General features: G+C 41.2%; 1 protein-coding gene across 6 annotated transcripts in view; it reads left to right on the top strand.

Moving 5' to 3' along the window:
• RUNX1T1 (RUNX1 partner transcriptional co-repressor 1) overlaps positions 1-20,451 on the top strand; it is a 132,612-nt gene extending 112,161 nt beyond the window's left edge. For 5 of the 6 annotated variants that reach the window (XM_019796851.2, XM_019796850.2, XM_034668296.1 and 2 more), the window contains 2 exons: positions 4,450-4,640; positions 16,393-16,668. In XM_019796851.2, coding sequence (XP_019652410.1) covers positions 4,450-4,640; positions 16,393-16,668 — 467 coding nt within the window. Of the gene's footprint in view, positions 1-4,449; positions 4,641-16,392 lie in introns of all 6 variants that reach the window. The other variant, XM_034668295.1, reaches the window with a different exon arrangement.
• Positions 20,452-20,524: the final 73 nt, after the last annotated feature.

Raw genomic sequence — 20,524 nt, 5'->3', positions numbered from 1 at the left:
CACCTGGGTGGCTCAGTCATTAAGCGTCTGCCTTCGGCTCAGGGCATGATCCCAGTGTTCTGGGATCGAGCCCCACATTGGGCTCCTCTACTGGGAGCCTGCTTCTTCCTCTCCCACTTCCTCTGCCTGCATTCCCTCTCTGGCTGGCTGTCTCTCTCTCTCTGTCAAACAAATAAATAAAATCTTTAAAAAAAAAAAAAAGAAAAGAAAAGTTGAGCCAAAACCTTGCGAAAACTGACTCAGGAGAGAAAGCATAAAACCTGTTTCAAGAGTTAAAGATGATGTGACAAACACATACTGTGGCATTGAGCTGCTATAAACCCCAACTATTAAAATAGTTTGAAGAAACTGGAAAATGCTATTTCTGCAAAGGGTCAGATGGATGTAGGGCTGAGATCCCTAATCGAGGAGAAATAATTAAGGGAAAGGGTCTCTTTGGGTAGTGATTTGACCCAGCTGTGTCTGTAGTTCTTTGCAACTTGGCTGATGCTCTGATCATTGGGCTCTTATCCAAGTGTTTAAATACCTGTTTTTGTAAGAGTGATAAGGAGTTTCGAAATCTGATAGCATGCTAGACTTAGTAGCTTAGATTGAGAACCAGAAGGCTCTCTTGCATGTCCAATAAACAAATCAGATAGATGATTCATCTTAAAGGTTATATATATTGCTCAGCGCACAGTCTTACCAGATTGACAGCATCACCTCTAAGATTTTATCCTGGGTCGGGGTATTCCCAAGCTGTTAAAATGTGCTGAGTGTCACCTTTCTGTAAAAAGAATTGCTACATCTTCTTTCTGACCACTTTTTCTTCCCCATTCTGAAGCTGTCTGTGCAACTTATTCCAATAAGAGACAACAAAGAATTGCCATTTTGGATAGCAGAAGGATGACATTTTATGTCGAGGGAGAGAGTCTTTCTCTGCATTTCCCTTATTTATGTGTATTTAAGTTAAATCCTTGATAGTTCATAAAAAAAATTGACAGGAAAGCCTTGTGTAATCCAAATTCTTTTTCTGTGCTATTATCTGCTCAAGTCTTTGTTTGACTGCTATTAAGCAAGAGCAGATTTTTCTGAATATACCACCTTTGTTGGAAAGTCAACTTGAATAGCTCTGCACAAAGGATGTCCTACCATAAGTGGTAAGCAATTGGAAGCAGATTCAAAACTGCACTATATATTTGCCACTTAATCAGGTTCTTTAAAAATTTGACATGTTGTAATCTAGTGAGTCCACTCCTTTTTCTTCACTGTTTTGTGGGTTTCTGAAACTAATTCTGGGTATACTTGACATCGTGGGGGCTGCGAGTAGAGAAAAAACAGTCCTTGCTTCCGTTGTGTCCATGGGCTCTCTAAGAAGCACTAAACCTTATCAAACAAATGCCCAGAACATTTTTTAGATGTGCCTGTAGTCTTAGGGCTTCGATCTAACATAGGATCGAAGAGGGGGTTGATTACATTTGTGTATATGTGTTATTCTCACACGGTATCCCTAATCTGCACAAGAACAGTTTGGGGATAGTTTTCTATGGATGGATGCTAATATTAAGGAATATACTAACTCCCCAAAGAACAGGCGACAGTTTCATCTGGAAATCTTGAATATAACTGCTTATAATATTTATCTTTATAGGCTTCTTAAAAAGCATTTCTAGTGTTCACAGTGTCAAGGCATCCAGCATGATGAAAACACCAAGGGCAGAATGTGACATCTGCACTCAGCTTGTTACAATTTGAAAGCTTTTTTCCGCAAGATTCCAAAATTTGCTGTGGGCAAAATTTTTTTTAGAAGAAAACCTATAAAGTGTATCTTTGCAATCAAAGTATTATACATTACCTTTGTGGCAAAAGATAAGTAAATAAAAGAAAGTTTAAAGCATTTGAAAAATATCAAAGGAGTAGAGCTCTCAAAATTCAATGTAGTATAACCGGTGCATCCTTTTTCACAGGAAATTATAATTGCAAAAAGTATGTCCTGTGCATGAAAGTACATCATACAATATTTAACACCATTTCATTTTGAAATGATTTCAGACTTGCAGAAAAGTTGCAAAAAAATGGTATAAAAATTGCCACCTTCTTTTTACGCAGTTTTCCCTATTTTATTGTATTTGCTTTAATATCTTTCTTTTCCTCTTTCCTTCCCTCCCTTTCTTTCTGTTATGTATATTTTTCCTTAGCCATTTGAGAGTAAGTTGCTGATGTGATGCCCTTTTACCCTAAATATTTAAGTGTGTATTTCCTAAGAACAAGGACATTCTCTTATATAACTATAGTACAGTTACCATAATCAGGACTTTAACAGTATGTAACTCAAAGACCCCATTCAAATTCTGCTTGTTGCCCCATTAAGGGTATAACAATGTAACAGTTTGACAGTGTACACATTTTTAAATATTTTTGGTCCTAACATGTTGAAGGCCGCACCAGTTTTCCCCTATAATTAGTATTTTTAAAAGCAACAGCAAAAGTAACACCATAAAGGTATGAAAAGCCTTCATAAAATTGAGGGAAAAAATCTAACGTAAAGATGGTTTTCAAATCACAACCGAATGTTTTCTTCAGTATATTTCTTTTTCAAGCGATCAGTGAATGTTTGCAGTTGGTAATAAATATTCAAGCACCTTGCAAATGTCCTACCAACTCTCTTTGCTGATCTGTATATGCCTGTGGGATTAGAATAGGAATGCATAATTTAAATATAAATTGCCTGATTTGCATACACAATTAGTCAAGCTACAGCTTTGATCGTAAGCAAAAATTATTGTCCTGTATTACCACTTAGATAGAATTTTAATTCACCTTGAATATTCAAACTAAATTAGACCCTGGCTGTCTAGTTAGAAGGGCAGTGCTTCCCTGGTGCCCCTGGTCGTTTATGATAGGGTAATAAAGGCATCTTTTCACCTCCTGGTGAAGAAAGAGCTGAAGCTCTGTGCGGTACTGTGTTTCTATCCAGATTTTAAGTGGCATATCTTAGAGCAACCAACAAAGGTTAACATATTTTAATTAATATTTCCAGTCTGGATCTTTCCCTTATATTTTAGTTTATAAAACCTAGCAGACAGTAATTACAAACGAAAGAACTTCAGAAATAATGTGGCTAAAGTGACAGAGGCTACAACCGCCATGACAGCTAATTACTAGTGGAGGGCCTTTGTTGATCCTCAAGGCCTGGGCTATAGATGTGTGAAATAAACCATAGACGTTTAAGAAACCATAGGACTATTTGCATCTCTTACATTTTTAATCTACAGTAAAACATTTTTTTTATTAGGAATCTATGTTTTTAATTAAACAGAACATTTAATTAAGGTGCTTTTTAAGTGGGTGAAACAATTAAGTGCAAACACTTGAATGAAACATGTCATAATTAGTTTTAATAGAGTGTTAATTGGTACTAGGTTTGCCAAGTTAATAATTACTGCTTATTAAATTTTCAATTAATCATTGTCATTTTGCTTTGAATAAAGATGAAAATTAGATAAACTAATTTAGGGGGAGGATATTTTCCCTTGTTAATTAGAACAGTTAATTTTTTTAAATGGAAATTACTTGTTTTAGTTGTCAATCTCATATTGTACATTAGTCAAATCTTTGCACCCTTTCCACAGCCAAAAATAAAGAGCTAATTTGACACCTTGCAGGTTTGTAGGCAGGCCTGATTGTTTTGGCCTCTGGTATGATTCAGTTACGTTTGTCTAGTGCAACAGTTGGTTATGCGAAGCTGTGTATATATTTGATTGAGTAAATGGGCAATAGCTTAGAACTTGGGAAATGAGAAAATGATTTTTAAAGAACCCTGTCATTTAGCCTGTAAGGGCATAAATCCACATGACTAGGGAAATGACTTAGGAAAAAGAAAAGCCAGATCATCTCTTCCATCCTGGATTTTCTTTACAAGGTCTACATCGACATAATTGCCATACGAATTACCTTTCACTATCGTGCTGTGTGTTTCACCAGCAAAATAATTGTTAGCACTTAGATATGTATATGTGTAAAATCCATCCCCTTCCTCTTTCCTTCTGAAAGCTTTTTAACGTGCACTCGCTATGTGCATATTAACCTATAGCTTTGTGGCAAACCTCCTTAATGTGTCTGAATTATCCAGGCAGGTTTCTTGTGATGGTTTTCGTCCTGTAGCTACTGAAGTCTGGTCTCCTAATCATTTCTGGAGCTCCTAGTTTGGTGGAAAAGTTGTAGTGACCCTATAGTAGTTTTAAAAAGATTCTCAGACATGCAAGTTAAAGAAAGAGAGATCTCACCCTCTGTTTTCCTCAGTGAATTTCAGCAAGCTGCTGGCTTTTTATACGAGCCAGGAGAACGGCCCAGTAGTTGGGGTGAGAGTCAAGCCCGTTCTATAGAATCGTGTTTAACAGCGACCGGTATGCAAGGGCCTGCGCTAACAGGCAACTGTTCTCTTGCCGGTGTGGCCTGCCTGGCACGCAGAGGAGGCGGTCAACGAGGTGAAGCGGCAGGCGATGACCGAGCTGCAGAAGGCTGTGTCGGAGGCCGAGCGGAAAGCCCATGACATGATCACGACCGAGCGCGCCAAGATGGAGCGCACGGTGGCTGAGGCCAAGCGGCAAGCGGCGGAGGACGCGCTGGCTGTCATCAATCAGCAGGAGGATTCGAGCGAGGTGAGGTGCTGGTGGGGGCTTCCAAGGCAAGCAGATCATCTCCACTCATTCGCAGGCTCGGTTCTGAGGCCAGGGGGTCACAAATAAAAGGGGGGATTGGATTTTAGGCAAACCAATCTTTTTTTGGGGGGGCGTGTCCTGGCACTCGGGGAATCCATCAAGAGCTTGGGCAAATGTTGTCTTTTTTAAGACCTAAAAAGACAACTCTGCCGAGAAAGGTTTTTAACATCTTTGGTGGATAACAGGTTAAAGAGAAATGCTTACGACTTCCTCGCACTGTTCAGAGGCTCCGGACCCGGCCGTGTGCGCAGGCGTCTGTCAGCATCTGTGTGTGGTTCCTTCTCATAGAAGGGGTTCCATAGAGACGCCCTGTGCAAACATGCTCCCCAAAGACATCCTGCAGGGCTGGCATCGCACCCACTCCCTTCACTGTTGGTCCTAAATTCCAGTGCGAGAATGGCGTCTGCATCAGTTCAGCCTTTCCAAAGAGATCCTCTGCACAGTCTGTTTCCCACATTATTTGTAATAACCATTATGCTGGTCGTTTCATAGCATCACAGCGCCACTGGAAGTAATATGATTTGGTATTATTTGAGTATATTAAGATACACACACGTAGCCCAAATGGCTCAAGGATCTGGGAAGTAACCAAAACACTGTACCTACCAATACTTTTTCAAATAGAGCCTATAAAGTCAGAACAACGTGGTAATGGTTTGCATTAATTAATGCGGCCCTACCATCATCCCCCACCTCACAGTAACTTCAGATAAAGGACCGTAGTTAGCTAGTCTCACCAAGCTGAACTAGTTAGAGTGTCAACTGGTAAATCAATGGTCTACTACAATACATATCTATAATTTGTGAGGGAGAGTAAGAATTTAATTTGTACCAGGCTTCTCTGTAGATGAAAGACCCTGCAGGAATCACTCGATGTCCAGAGTTTCTATTTAATGTGCAGCAGATGAATAACAGGAGGACAAAAGGAATTGATTTTCAACATTTGAAAGTTTCTCAGGAAAAGAGGGACAAAGAGAAGTTTATCTACTCTTTAACTGCTGACTTTTCCATTGTCAAATTAAGCTAGACATAAATTCAATTTTATTGGCATCTTGTGGCTAAGATATTTAAGGACCTCGTTTTGTGTGTTTTAAAATAAATTTCTATTAACATCCTTCGGAGAGAATTTGTCCTGCTCCATTTAAGTTAGTAATGAAGCACAGTAGTTGTGCTAAAACATTACCACTTCCACAGAACACTTTAGGGCTGTTATGTATGGTAACACTATTTTGTAGGCCACTAAATTCTAAAGATGAGTGTTTAAGAAGAAATTGAGAACTAAGTCTTTGTATCTGGGAAATAGCATGCTGTATTCCTTCAGTAGCTAAAAGCTTTGTACCTTTATTCCTGGACATCTATCCAGAAAAATACATGGTCTTGACACTAGTATTTAGCATTATAGAAGTAAGGATCATTATTGTCATTTTTGGATGCAGATAATCTGAGAGGCAACTTAAGTCTGATTTCTTACTTTTCTTTAAACTGCAGTACCTCTTTTAAGATTTAGAGTCAGGGTGAGGGGCTTGATCCCCTCAATAATTGAGTTTCTTTTCTTCAAAAGCAACGTAAACATTTTCCCGAGAGTAGGAGAGCAAAAGGTGGAAGAGAGATTTCATTGGAAGCGGAGACTCCTCTGGACTTGGATAAGTCTGTACACAAATACTATAAAAGTGGTTTGACCAAGGACTTGACAGAGAAGTTAATCCACTAGCCCTAAGTTAATGTTGCTGCTTCTTCTGAGGAATGACGAGGTCTGGGAATAGTCTGAGTGCCTGGTGGTAGTAGGTTTAGTCAGCTCTGTCTTTTGCCCAAATTTATCTATAAATTTAGATATAAAAAGTATATTCTCCCGCAGGAATGCTTTACTTTTAATTTATGAATGAGAACAAAACTTTGAATCCAACACATTATTTTTCTTTAGTCTGCTCTTTCCTCACACTAAGGAATTGACGCCTTTTCATAGAAATGACCTGATAAAAGTCACCCCAGCAGTGATGCTTGCAAATCACCTCAAGTCTAGAAAGCTCCCTGGGCCCCTCCGGCACAGAACCAGGACAACTTTGGCTTCCTTGGGCTAGGATATACCTCCCTATTCCAGCCTTCTCCATGGTTGGCCCTAGGGTGGGCATCTCTTAGGCCAGGACTGCTTGGCCCAGCTGCTGTGCAGAGAAGAGAGTCCAGGCACTCTCCGAACTCTTCTGTTTCAGGGGGTTTTCTTGAATTTTAGCCACTTAACCCCAAATAAGACCCACCTAGTACTGTGCTGTAGGAATTTGATAAATTATTCTTTGTTTTCTTAGAAAAATACATAGGAGGTTTGGCTGCCATAGTAATTGGTTGAAAAAAATATTCCCATTAAATGTAGGAACCATTCATTTTAAAACTATACTAAGAAATTAATGGGCATTCCTTAAAAAAAAAAAAAGGTCCGTTTGTGACCTGCCCAGGGCAGTTTGTGATTCAATACGTACAATTCTCAATTACTCCTATCCATGTATTCGTTTATTCTTTCAGTAACAAAGTTTTGAGCTTTTATTCTCTGTCGGGGAGGATGCTAGGCACTGAAAATACCTCTGCTTTCGTGTAGAGTACAGTTCATTAGAGGAGGCAAATCACTAAATTAGAAGAGTCTTAACAGGTTTAGTGTGAAAGCTTCCAGAAATTAAGTTTCATTTCATCTGATACTTAAGGATAATCAGGAACTGGTCAGCAGCTGCTCTCCCTCTCACTCCACCCCCATTGCTTCATCACTGTGTCCTTGGGCAGGGACATGTCAGCGCCTCTGTGCAGGAGGAAGAGAAAAGGTGGACAAAGAAGCTATGCCAGGCTTTGAGAACAGGAGGGTGGTGTGGCTGCTGAGTGTTCAGGAAGGATCACTCCGGCTGCAGCGTGGAGACAGATCAGAGGAAACTCAAAGGAAGGACCAGTCTTTCAGGAGACAGATGGGGACAAAGATGGTTGATAGTGGCACTGGGGGTGGAGAAAATTGTCTGTGTTGGCGGGGACCCCATGAGATAAAAAATGGGCAGGATTTCATGACGGATTGGCTGTCAAGGAAAAAGAGGGCGTCCAGAAGAGGGGTTTGGGATATACGCATCAGGTGATCTTAGTTGAACAATCTTCAGAAACATTGTCACTGGCTTTGATCTGCTCATGGTGTGTGTTTTTCTTTGTTGGGGGGGGTGGCGGTTGGTAGAAGAGGTAACCTATGTTTTTGTGCATAAACAACACAAGTTAAAACATTTTAAGGGGCGCCTGGGTGGCACAGCGGTTAAGCGTCTGCCTTCGGCTCAGGGCGTGATCCCAGCGTTATGGGATTGAGCCCCACATCAGGCTCCTCTGCTATGAGCCTGCTTCTTCCTCTCCCACTCCCCCTGCTTGTGTTCCCTCTCTCGCTGGCTGTCTCTATCTCTGTCAAATAAATAAAATCTTTAAAAAAAAAATTTTTAAGAAACTCAAATCACTTACTGAATCCAGTTGGACAGATCGCCTCTGTGAATCGGAAGGGGTAAATAGCACAAAGTCTTAAATAGTCTGTGCTGTTTAATGTGGAAATCAGGATAGTAGTATACAAAGGTGGGTTACGGGGGGACCGTACCTCCCAGTTTGAGTGACACAGTCCTGGTTTATCACTCTTGTCCCAAGTTATTACTGAGTGGTACCTTTTATTCTCAAGTGTTCTGGTTTGTATGATACATTATATGGCCACACCACGTAAAGGCCATGCTCAGGCGATTCGATGGTCATCTTTTGCTAGCAAAGCGCTGAGGCAGGTGTATGGGGTAGAAGGAATCCAAGAGGAGGACCTGAATCCTGGCTTCAGCTCAGTTACCGTATCAAGTGTCCTGGGGCAAATCATTTCACTCCTGTGAGCCTTTATTTCTTCTTAAGGAATGAGATGTTATTTGCTTGCCTCACAGGGGTGTTTGGAAGTTTTTTGTCTGTTTGTTTTTCTTTTTTATTGAAGCATAGTTGACACACAAGGTTTTGAAGATTTTTTTTTTACACCCATATTTTAAGGTGTTTTGAGAGCTGTAATGCAAGGCATCATTATCTGCTCATATTTCCCACAGGCCTGCATCACAAAATACACTAAGCTTTTCTGACTGAAACAAATCTTTTTCTCCCTTCTCTCCCTTAGTTTGAAGCCACCTCCTATCATAAACGTGTACCCATCTCTTATTTAGATCATACATGATCTAATCTGAATCTACAAAAATGCATATGTAGATAATATAAATGTACAAAATATTATTCTCCCCTTCATAGGGACTTCAAGAAGGAATCTGAGCTTCACCCTCAGAAGGCCAGATCTCTAGACTGAGTTTCTTCTGAGCTGTTTGTATTAATGGCCGATGCCCCGGAATACTTCTGTGATTTCTGAATTTAGCCTTCTTCTTTCTACCTGTTTTCACACATGTAAAATGGACCTACTAACGCCCATTCTGCTTTGGAAAATCAGTGGTTCTGAAAAGTAGGCAGTAAAGAATGGGAAAATTCCAGAAGGAGGAGACAAGAGTTGAAAATCTTGAACTGGGGAGAAGAGCAGGAGCAAAGTGTAGAGTTAGGAATGAACAGGCACAAGTATTATTTGTAGGGGGGGCATGTGGTTTATCATCCAGGTAGGGACTCTTCTCAGAGGAAAAGGGGGTGCTCTCGCCAGGACGGGCCAGTCCTATACACCAGGCTGTCCCAGGCAGGCAGAAATCCACGCTCAGCGTGGTTAGTTGGGGTGGCAGGAAGTTTGTTTGGCCTGAGTGAAACCGGCAGACCTACGGTGAATGTTCAACTCTACCAGGTGTGGTAGAAACTGCTTTTTGTACTCTCTGTGCTTTAGCGCACTTACTCTTCCTGTGAGTCGGGTACTGGAGACAGACGTTGCTCTTGTCCTCCTTTGCAGCTTAGGAAAGCTGAGTCTTGGGAGGTTAGGCCTCTGCTCAGGGTCTCAGCAGTAAATGTGAGCCGGCCCGCAACCCAGACTCTCAGGCCACCTTCTTAATAGCCATGTGACGGTAGGGGAATTTTTTTTCCCCAGTTGGATATTAACGTATCTATTTCCTCATTGGACTTCCTTCAAATTATTCCTACCTAGATCTCTAAATTTACGTGGATTTATAGACTAGTAATTGTTATTATAGTAGAATGATGCTGAGCTTGGGGCAGACATCTAAGCAATGTGATACTTTCTGGGGACTCCTGGGTGGCTCAGTTGGTTAAGCTCAGGTCATGGTCCCAGGGTCCTGGGATGGATCGGGCCCCGCATCGGGCTCCCTGCTCAGCGGGGAGTCTGCTTCTGTCTCTGCCCCTCCCCCTGCTCGTGCTTTTTCTCTCTCTCTCTCAAATAAATAAATAAAATCTTTTAAAAAATATTATATTTTCTGTGCTTTCTCTCCCTCTCTTTTACAGCGTATCAACGTATTGCACCTAGAATATACTGCCAGCATACGCATAAATAAAAAAAAAAGAAATTTGCTGAATCTGGCCGTCTTCAGCAGTTTTTTTATTTTTTCATATTCATATCTGGTTCCCATCCATGTATAGTTATTTTCCCAATGAACATTGTCAGATTGGGCCTATTTTCAAAGAACTTGGTGACAAGTCTTCTTTGAGATCCGTAACCAGTTCTGGCTTGGGGGATCGAAGCGAATGACTGGAAGTGGGTAGAGAAAGAAGAGTAAATAATTGTACTGTTAATACTTCTGAGTTGTAAGCCATCAAATTGTTATCCACCCCTCTAGATTAAAATGGCCTTTATTTATTATTCCTATATAGGTGCAGAACCACACAGTTTACATTGAGTTGGACATTTTTGTTGCATTTAGAGAGAAACACTGATCACATCTTTAAACTCTATATTTCCAGAACCTGATAAACCCTGACAGTGTGAGCAAGTCATTCTGGGAGGTTCATCTTCTTTACAACTTCTAGAATTAATGGAACCCCTGCCCCCCATGGACTCTGTAGAATTAGTTACCACAGTGACAGCCCAGGAGTCTCGCATCATGGTTCCTAGAAGGCCCCCATGATCCTGTCAGACCCATCGATCCCCAGAACAATTTGGAGCTCTCAGAGCATAAGCTGTGATAATGTTACAATAAGATTTTTTGTTGTTGTTCCATATTAAAAGCCAGGCGTTTGCATCCATAGATGTTCTTGATACAGTGGATGGAGAACTGGACCTGGAATGGTCTAGAGTGACTCACGTCTTGAACTTTGGTTTTCATATCTGTAAAGCCAGGGTAATGTTTATGTGTCTCAGTTTGTAAGGCTGTTGTGAGAGGGAGATGAGTAGAAGTATTTTATAACCAAGTCACCTTCCAACAGAGCAGTGTATAAAAGAGAGAAATGGAAAGCCAGTTAAGAAGCTATTCTACCAGGAAGGGCATGGAAGGAAGTTGCATAATAAATGTGGGCTTGGAAATCTGGGAGGAGAGACTGTGGAGACGAGATCTGTGGGGATTGGCACCGAGTCATTGCCGGAGCCAAAGAAAGAGGAATTTCTAATCAGATGACAAAGTCTTGAACGTTGAGTGTTGCCAGCGACCAAAGTGGACCACCCCAGAGAGGTTTAGGGAATACTGACTTGGGTGACAGGAGCATCGTGGTGGATGGGGTTCCAGGAAGTAGCTCAGGAAAGAAAGAAGGGCTGGAGAAACAGGTTGAAGTGTCGTTTTGTTACAGCGGGTAGTTGAAACAATGAGAAGGGCTGACAAGGGAGAGCGTAGGAAGGGAAAGATTTTCTTCTCTTTATGCCAGCTTCCCCTTCCTGACAAATATTTAGAGGGAAACGAACAAACAGAAGAAAGAGGTTACAGTGTAACAACACAATATGAGTATCTCAACAAAAAGGTTAGAGGGAATTTCAACAAGGGGAATAAAGAAAGGAGGAACGGGGAAATGGTGAGTAATGGCGACTCTTTTGAGGGTCTGAGGACAGTGAGGGTACAGAGTAAGTGGTCACTGATGAAGTGGAAGGGGAAGTAAGCTGATGTGTTTTCTACGCAGCTGTCAGTGCCTGTGCGGGAGGCATGGGGCCACAGCTTTCTAATTCTAAAGATCGTGCCCTGCAAGGATTGAGATGGTCTTGTTTTCTTCCAGCCAGTGCCATTTTATTCAGGACTTCTGAACATCAGGCACTGTGGTTAGCGCAGACATCATCCTGAACAGCCATGCAGTGATATCATTCCCGTGTTGTAGGTACTGTCGCTTGAGGGTTTAAGTACCTCGCTCGTGCTTCTGAGGCCACTAAGTGATAGAGTTGGAAGTGAAACCCAAGACAGGCCAGCTGAAGCCACTCAACATCGGAAGCCATTTCCATTGCATACCATGATACCTTGTCTTTGGTGCTCCAGCTTTCTGTGCCAACCTCTGTCTGCTTTCAGGAGTGAGGCACCCTTCTCACCTATTCCTGCCAAAACAGGCTCTAAGAAATATCCGAAGTGGACAGAGTGTGGTACTTTGGGGAATGTGTTTGATTTGCAGTCCAAAGGCCTGGGTGAATCAAACCTTGGCTCTGTAGTTTCATATCTGCGTGACTTTAGGCAAGTCATTTACTGTAAAAGTTACTTATTCTTTGGGCCTCAGTTTCCTAAGCTGCAGAATGTACAGTGCAATGCCAGTGTAAGGTGAATTTAAGACCGTGTGTTGTAGAGTTCTTTACGTTTTGGGTGTTTTCATTGTAATCATCCGATTTTATTCATTGAGCATCATTTGCATGCAAGAGTTTTTCTGGGGAATTGTAGGTGAGTATAGACCTGGAGAAACTTAAAGCAATCAGGAGAAAATGTTTCATTTTTTGGAAAAAGAATTTCCAGCAGTAAGAACCAGAAAGGATATTATTTTCCAGGTAGGGCTATGAAAGACCATTCTCAGTGTACCTAAAATAGGAAGAAAGAAACAATTTTGTTCTTAGGGATGAGGAAAATGCTGGTATGAAACAAAGTAGCAACAATCTGGGACACACAGCTTTGGCATTTCAAAGCTTCAGTTCATTTCCCTTTCCATCTACAGGATTAGCACATTTAGCAAACCTCATAGTCTTTACCTGAGTCACAGCCTAACTTTGGTCAGTGGCTGACTCCCATTTTTCAGATCAGGGGAAACATTCTTTATGCCAAAAAGGGAATAATAACAGCACAAATAAGGGAAGACTATAAAGTGCCATGAATTGGGGGGATGAAATTTGCTATGAAATGGTATTCTTGAGCCTTCTACATGTCACAGTAATTCAGTTGCCAGCATCATTCTCTAGAGGACTGAGAGGGGAGCTCAGTTATATGATGGACGGTTAGATGGATGGATGGGAGAAAGGAAGGAAGGGAAGAAGGGAAGGGAAGGAAGAAAGAAATGAACAAACAACTACCAGGAAATACTAGTCTGACTATAAAAAGCATAAATTGAAAAATGTAAAATTAGATTAAACCATTGTTGATACACCCCTGGGTATTATACACAGTTTGCACTTTCCACCTTTGTAAACAGCAGAAAGCTTAGAAATTTCAAATAATCCAAATTAGGGTTCTCACAAGACTCTACACATTCCGCTCTCCCAGAAGTGTGACGGTTGAGTGACCGAGTGCCCCTGGTCAGTGACGGTTGAGTGACCGAGTGCCCCTGGTCAGGCATCAGTCTTGCGAGTATGGATGAGCCAACAGGAAATTCGCTAGAGCCACACAAGAGAAATGTATTAATAGAAATTGCATTGTCTGTTTTCTAATGAGCTTTTCAAAAGGAATATGCACTTTGGAGTTTTTTTGTTAATGGAACACTTGCGTTGAAGTTCCCCTGCACATTTATTGCAGTGCAATGTTAAGAGCAATAAAAATATGTAGCTTCCCCCACCCCCCACTAGCTCATTTGAATTGCTCTTTGTTGTACTTTCCTACAGCTGAAGGTTGTTTTTGTCCCGGGGGTGGGTGGTAAATGAATGGAATTGAACAACTTCGGAATGGAACTAGAGGTGAAACTAGCCAGAGCTCTTGAATCCTGGGTCAGAACCCGGTGATGCTAGGCAAGAAATCTCAATTCCCAGCAGCTTCATGATCCAAAACATCTGTTTCTATATTTGGCATCATTCCACTTTTTTATTTATAAAATTGTTCCCATCTTTGAAAACACTTTAAAAAATAAAGAAGTTCCCATTCTGTCCCTTCTTTCCACTCCCCGGCACATGCATTTGTAATTACCTGGTTTAGTCTGTGTGTTTAATCAGCTTAAATTGAGAAGGTTGCCTACATCTGATTTCAATCTGAAGTGCTGGGCAGTTACCACCCTTGTGTCTGCCAAACCGTGCCTCTGCCAGAAAAAGGATAAGACTCACACCAGGCTATTTCCTAAAGAAGCCACTTGACTCAGATTAGATGTTTAATTTCCTTAAAATATTGTTTTGGGTCCAGGTCTCTGTTCTCTAATTGGGATTTTCTGATATAATTTAGGAATTTTGCTTATTTGCTCAGTTTGTTCCAGGATCCAGCTGGCATTATTCTAAATGCCTAAACCTCAAGGAAGTAAACTTCACTCTGGGTGCCGAACATCATACCTCACGACTCTGAAGGATGGGCCATGCTCACGTTGTTCATGGCTTTGTTAGGACCATTATGCACATATCGTGATTGAATTAATTTTGATGGAGAAGGGCTTCTAAGTTATGGTAGAAGCCTCTGATCCAGACGTACACATCTCTTGAAATATTTTCCTGGATAAATTACATCAAAGTAGAAAAAAAATTGCTTTAATTCCATTTTTATTTAAGACATTAACATACAAACCAAGTTTCTAAATTTCCTCAGCTATGTTCACTTTTTTAAAACACCTTCCACTGGGGCGCCTGGGTGGCACAGCGGTTAAGCGTCTGCCTTCGGCTCAGGGCGTGATCCCGGCGTTATGGGATCAAGCCCCACATCAGGCTCCTCTGCTGGGAGCCTGCTTCTTCCTCTCCCACTCCCCCTGCTTGTGTTCCCTCTCTCGCTGGCTGTCTTTATCTCTGTCAAATAAATAAATAAAATCTTTAAAAAAAATAAATAAAAAAATAAAACACCTCCCACTGACCATAGTGTGAGATCTTAAATCCCCCACCCTTTTTACTGGGCCTAATTCCTGAATGGTAAAGAAATAAGAATGTATAGCTGAATTCTACGTTTTAAGAGTTCTGGAATGTAGAGGCTCCCAGCACTTTAAAAGCCTGTAGGAGCCCCTTTATTTGTTAGCAAGATTAGATTGACTGCTAAACACCCCTTTGCGTATTTTGGACATTGGTAAAACCATACACACCAGGCTGATGGACTGACACTCTACTGGGGTGTTTTTAGTAGATTTATGAGTCTGCCTTAGGCCATACAACCAGCATGCTGGAAGCAAAACCAGTGCAGGCAACACAGTGGGGAGATGTGTAATATCCACGTATATCAGGGCCTTTAAAAAGGTATTTTAATCGTGACACCACCACATACCAGTCAGCTGGGTTGGGGTTACTGTAGTATAGTCAGAAGTTTGTTTTGCAAGAAAATCATCAAAACCAAGGAAGATAAAGAATAAAAAAGATTAACGGCACAATGCTGAGCTCACTTGGTATAGCATTTCGCACTGGGAGTGGTTTTGTCAAAGGAACCACGGACGTTTAAAGTTGGCTTCTGGAGGTCCCGCCATTTCCTGCAAGGGCCCCTGCTGGCGCCGTCCCTGCTTTGTTCCCGACGGTCTCTCCCATCCACGTGCTTTTCTGTCTCTGGTGGGTCTGTGCCCCGATTCATGATGTGTTTATCTTAGAGATTTCTGCTCTTCTCAAGTCAGCTCTTGTAAAGCAGCTCCAGAGATTGGGAGTGGACTCACCAAGTGTTAGTTCCCTGTACTTCTCTAACGACTCAGAGTTGCAGAGGAGCCCAGCCGCTGGGAAGCATTGTATGCAAAGAGAACCACTGTCTCCTCGGTTTTAGTATTTCCGCTTTGCCAAGGCCAGTTCGGTGCAGTCTGGTTGAGTCCTCGGACTGATGTTTATGGAGCATCTGCTGTATAGCAAGCTCACTTCTGGGCGCTTCGAGGCTGTCAGCCAAGGATCCTGTCCTCCAGGTTGCTGAAGGGAAGGAGCTTGTTTTCGGCTTGTCCTCCTGTGTGCTTGTCAGGTACACTGAGTGAGCGAGTGCAGTGGGAAGAACTAAGCCACGGAGAGGTTCAGGGCCTTGCCTCACTCTTGTTGGTCCGTGATGGAGCGGAGAATACAGTCCTCTGCGGCATGATGCTTCTCTGAATTTAATATACGGTCCTCATAGGTCCTTCGTGATCCCTGTTAGTATCTAGAGGGAAGGAGCTTCTGCCAGGAGTGGCATATTTGTGTCTGACCACGGTGCTGTAGGTATTGGAAGGGGACACAGTGCAGATCCAGCGATTGTTAGCATAGGTGAACAGAGAGCTTCAATGTGAAGAGAGCCAAACGTGAAGGGAAGGGATTGAGAGTAAACACAGAAAGGAGCTGCAGCCAGTTTGTTAGAATAGTCATTGGTAGGAAAGTTGGGGCGATCACACCGAAACCCTCATCTTCTGTGTGTTCAGTGTGTACACATACACACGGCCCCAGGAGTCGCATTCTTCCCATAAAGTTCTTGAGAATGAGCCGGTCATGCGGCCTCACCTATTGTGTCCGACCGTGGCCCGGACGAGGTGTTAATTGAGGGTTTTGCTTTCTTCTGCCTTTTTCCTGTAGAGTTGCTGGAATTGCGGCCGCAAAGCGAGTGAAACGTGCAGCGGCTGTAACACGGCCCGGTACTGTGGCTCATTTTGCCAGCACAAAGACTGGGAGAAGCACCACCACATCTGTGGACAGACCCTGCAGGCCCAGCAGCAGGGGGACACGCCCGCGGTCAGCTCCTCCGTCACGCCCAACAGCGGGGCCGGGAGCCCCATGGACACACCACCAGCAGCCACCCCGAGGTCGACCACCCCGGGGACCCCTTCTACCATAGAGACAACCCCTCGCTAGACGGGAACTCAGAACTGTCAGAGGAAAGAACACAACCAACACGAAACCAATTCCTCATCCTCAGATGCTCAAAGTTGTTTTTTTGTTTGTTTATAGATGAACTATCCTATTTCAGTACTTCAGCAAGAGAGAACCTAACTGTATCTTGAGGCAGTAGTAAAACAGAGGGCCAGTAACGGGTCGTAATGACTTATTGTGGATAACAAAGATATCTTTTCCTTAGAGAACTGAAAAGAGAGCAGAGAATATAACACAAAATGATAGATTTGACCTCCTCCCTGTTATTTTCCAGTAGCTGGGATTTTAAACTAGGTGACCTCATTAACCGATGCTTTACCAAACAGCAAACCAAGAGATTGCTAATTGCTGTTGAAAGCAAAAATGCTAATATTAAAAGTCACAATGTTCTTTATATACAATAATGGAGAAAAAAAGAGGAAAACCCTCAAGGGCATGAGCATTGGCTACAGCGGTAGACATTTTAACAAGAAGATGAATGGCGTCCGTGGGTTGCTAACTGAACTTTGAAGACCCGCTACAAAACGCACAGATGTGTAGCATATTGGAAGGAGACACAGATGTTCGTTTTTTTTTTTCCTGTTTCTGAAAAGAAATAATAATATCCAGGTCAACAGAATGAAAAATGAAAGATGATTTGCAGTGGGATGTATAAATACAGCAGCAAGAAAAAAAATGCCATAGTACAAAAGGCTCCTTTATATATATATACATATATATATATATATGTATATATATATATGTATATATATACACACACACACACACGCGCGCGCGCGCACACACACAGAAGTAAGAGACTCAGCCTGCAGTTAATTAGCATTCTGGCAGCTTTGACATCAGCCAGCTGCCCTAAATAACCCTTCAACGTTTCTTCACTTTTGCAAGGTTCCATAGAGTAAGACATTGGGTCTATTCCAGCTCATTCATTTTATATTGAAAACTAATTTTAAAAAAAATGGTGGCTCCAGCTCCAGCCCCTTTCCAAATTTTTTCAACCCCACCCTGTTTGGATTTTTAATTAAAAACTAGTAGTTCTCTTGGTGTTAAAACACTTCTGTCCTGTGAGGTTTCCCAATGGTGTTTTTCTTGTAAATGTGTTGGACAAATGTGAAGATGCATTGTAGTTTAACCATATGCCCACATTTAGTCTCTTTATTCCTAGTTGGTGAGAAACCTGTATCTTTCTATGCTGCTTTTATATCTGTATGTATTAGTGATACTTCTCTAGTAGTTCGGAAAAAAAAAAAAAAGGAAAAAAAAAAGACTCTTTTTTTGGTTGTCCTCAAGAAAAGAAAAGAAAAAAGGCTATCTTTCGGAGCTGCTATTTCTCTCTTATAGGATTTTTTTTCCTGAAAACCAGCATGCTTCACGGAATGCTAACATATTGGTGTTTTTGTAAGAGGGATGTACATAAATGTATTTTGCACTGTCACGATGACTCCCTAGGCATGCTTTTTTTTTTTTTTTGAGCAAACTCTTTTAAATATGCTAGAGCCATTTCACCAAGTTTAGCTGTAGCATAGAGTAGTAGTGGAATTTTCCTTTCCTTTTTTTTTTTTTTTTTTGGAAAAATCATTATTAGGGACTTTTTTAAAAAATAAAATAACAAGATATCCTACTTAAAAAAAAAAAGACAGTGCATGCATATTGCTGTAAGGTTGTTTAAGTATTTCTAATTTTACAAAAAAAAAAAAAAAGATAAATCATTAGAGCTCCAAATGCTGAGGTGTAGACTGACAGCTTTAACACTGCTGAATGCCAGGTTATACAGTATTCTTACAAAAAGGGAAGTCAGCCAAAGACTGATCTGATGGACCAAAATCGGAATTTTGAAAAGCACCAGTACTACTTTCCAAATGATCAGCAGGTTAAACATGTTCAGCAAGGTATAGTGTGAATCCATTAACCCTTCGTTGTCCAGGGTCCAGACCAGAACTACTTGTTAGTTTTGAAAACAGTAGCCCAGGATGTGGTTGTGTGCTTTAGTGAAAGTCAGCAGTGCTGCAGGCTGTGTAGACAACCAAAGTTTTCGAGGCTGGGAAGACACTCCTCCACGTACATACACACACCAGGCATTTATTTAGAAATCTAAAACAATCCGTTGGCTTTGTTTTGGTTTTTCTTTTTTTTTTTTCTTTTTTCTTTCTTTGTTTTTTTTTAATGTCGCCCTTGGATACAGTTTTAAATGGTTTTTAAGTACCTGCATAGGGGCAATTCTAAATCGGTTCTCTTTAAGTCTCTTAAACCTAACATTTTTTAGCATTTCCCCCTCTCTTTTCATATACAAGTTGGTTTTAATTTTGTTTGGGTGGTGTTATTTTTTTTTTTAATGGCTCTTTAGTTTAGAAAGTTTCGATGAGCAAATAAATACATCTATCTGCATGTTGGAAGTCCATCTGCCAGCACACCTGCTTAGAGTGAAATGAAAGCGCATAACCAGGCTCCGAATGGGTTATATTTTACCATGGTGCTCCCAGAATCCTTTGACCTCACTCTGCTTTCTAGTCTGCTTGTGACACTGGACAGTCCTTTCTTATAGAGCTATTATATGTTCTAGGCTACGAAGGGTTAAATAATCCCAAAAATGAGGTATGTCATACCCACACGTCTTTATCTCTAGAAGCTGTGATGTATGTGAAACAGCACTGTTATTCTTAACACTAGTGTGTAAAATAAGGATTAGTACAGTACGTCTCATTACTTTTAATTCAGGGCACCCTGAGTGAAAACAAATACAAAAAAAAATCCCTAACTCTGAGCTCTATCTCTGATTCCTCTTCCTCCTTCCCCTCTTCCTCCTCCTCCTCTTCCTCTCCTCCTGTTTTGCTACATTCTCCTCAGTGGCAAAAAGTCTCACTCTACCTCTGACAGCATGTATATTGCACCAGTAGCTAACAAAAACTGGTCTAGTCAAACCAAATGGGCACAAAAGAACCAGGATACCAAAAGTTAAGCTCATACAGCTGCAAACCATATCACTTCTTGGTAACAATGCAGACCTCATAAACCTAAAGAAGAGAAAGAAAAGAAAACTTTTGTTACTTTCCTTTTTTGCTTGTCACTTATATACAGGCTATGTGAGAGTATAATTTGTAGGTATAACACATTTAAAAAAAAAGTTATCTTCATTGGATAGAATTGAATGGTGGTCGCTGATAGGAATAGGGCGTCCTCTATCTCTTATCTCTGTCTCTGACTCTTTTCTCTTTCTCTTTTTCTCTGTCATGAGACTGTGTGTGACAGGGCCACCTGTCTTTTAAATTTTTTTTTCTTAACTTTTTTTTTTTTTTTATGTGTAGGTGCATGTCTTGGGGATTTAAAAATTTCAAGGCTGGTTTACTTATGCAAAGCATGCCTACGTCTGGAATACTTAGGGAAAGAAAGCGACTCCATATTGTCCGAATTCCTCAAGGGACAGAAAAAAATTGGAGACTGTTGAAATGCAGATTTAAAGTAATTTTTTTAAATATTATTTTGGGTTCTGCGACATTATTGTGAAAAATTAAAGTTGTTGTGCAATACTTAATTCAGACATGTACCACGAGTTAATGGTAGACTAACACTGGGGGGCGGGGTCTAGGCATCATGCTTTTGTCAGCATACTCTTGAGCTTTTAAGTCTACTATGTCTGAACTGTGGTTTCTTGTTTATCCTTTTTTCCTTAGTTGGACTGTAATGTATGGTCTGTCAACCTGTGAATCTTTAAAGTATGATTCAGGTATTGTTGTATTCTTTACTGTGTAATAAAAAAGTTTAAAAAAATCTGTATTCTCTGCCTCCCTTCTCCTCAGTGTATGACATGGCTGCCCTGCCCCCCAACCCCTAACCCCCCTCC

This window comes from Ailuropoda melanoleuca, chromosome 9 (genome assembly GCF_002007445.2).
Source record: "Ailuropoda melanoleuca isolate Jingjing chromosome 9, ASM200744v2, whole genome shotgun sequence".
Classification (NCBI taxonomy): Eukaryota; Metazoa; Chordata; class Mammalia; order Carnivora; family Ursidae; genus Ailuropoda; species Ailuropoda melanoleuca.
The sequence above is the reverse complement of the archived record's forward strand: the minus strand, read 5'-3'. Positions and strand labels throughout refer to the sequence as shown.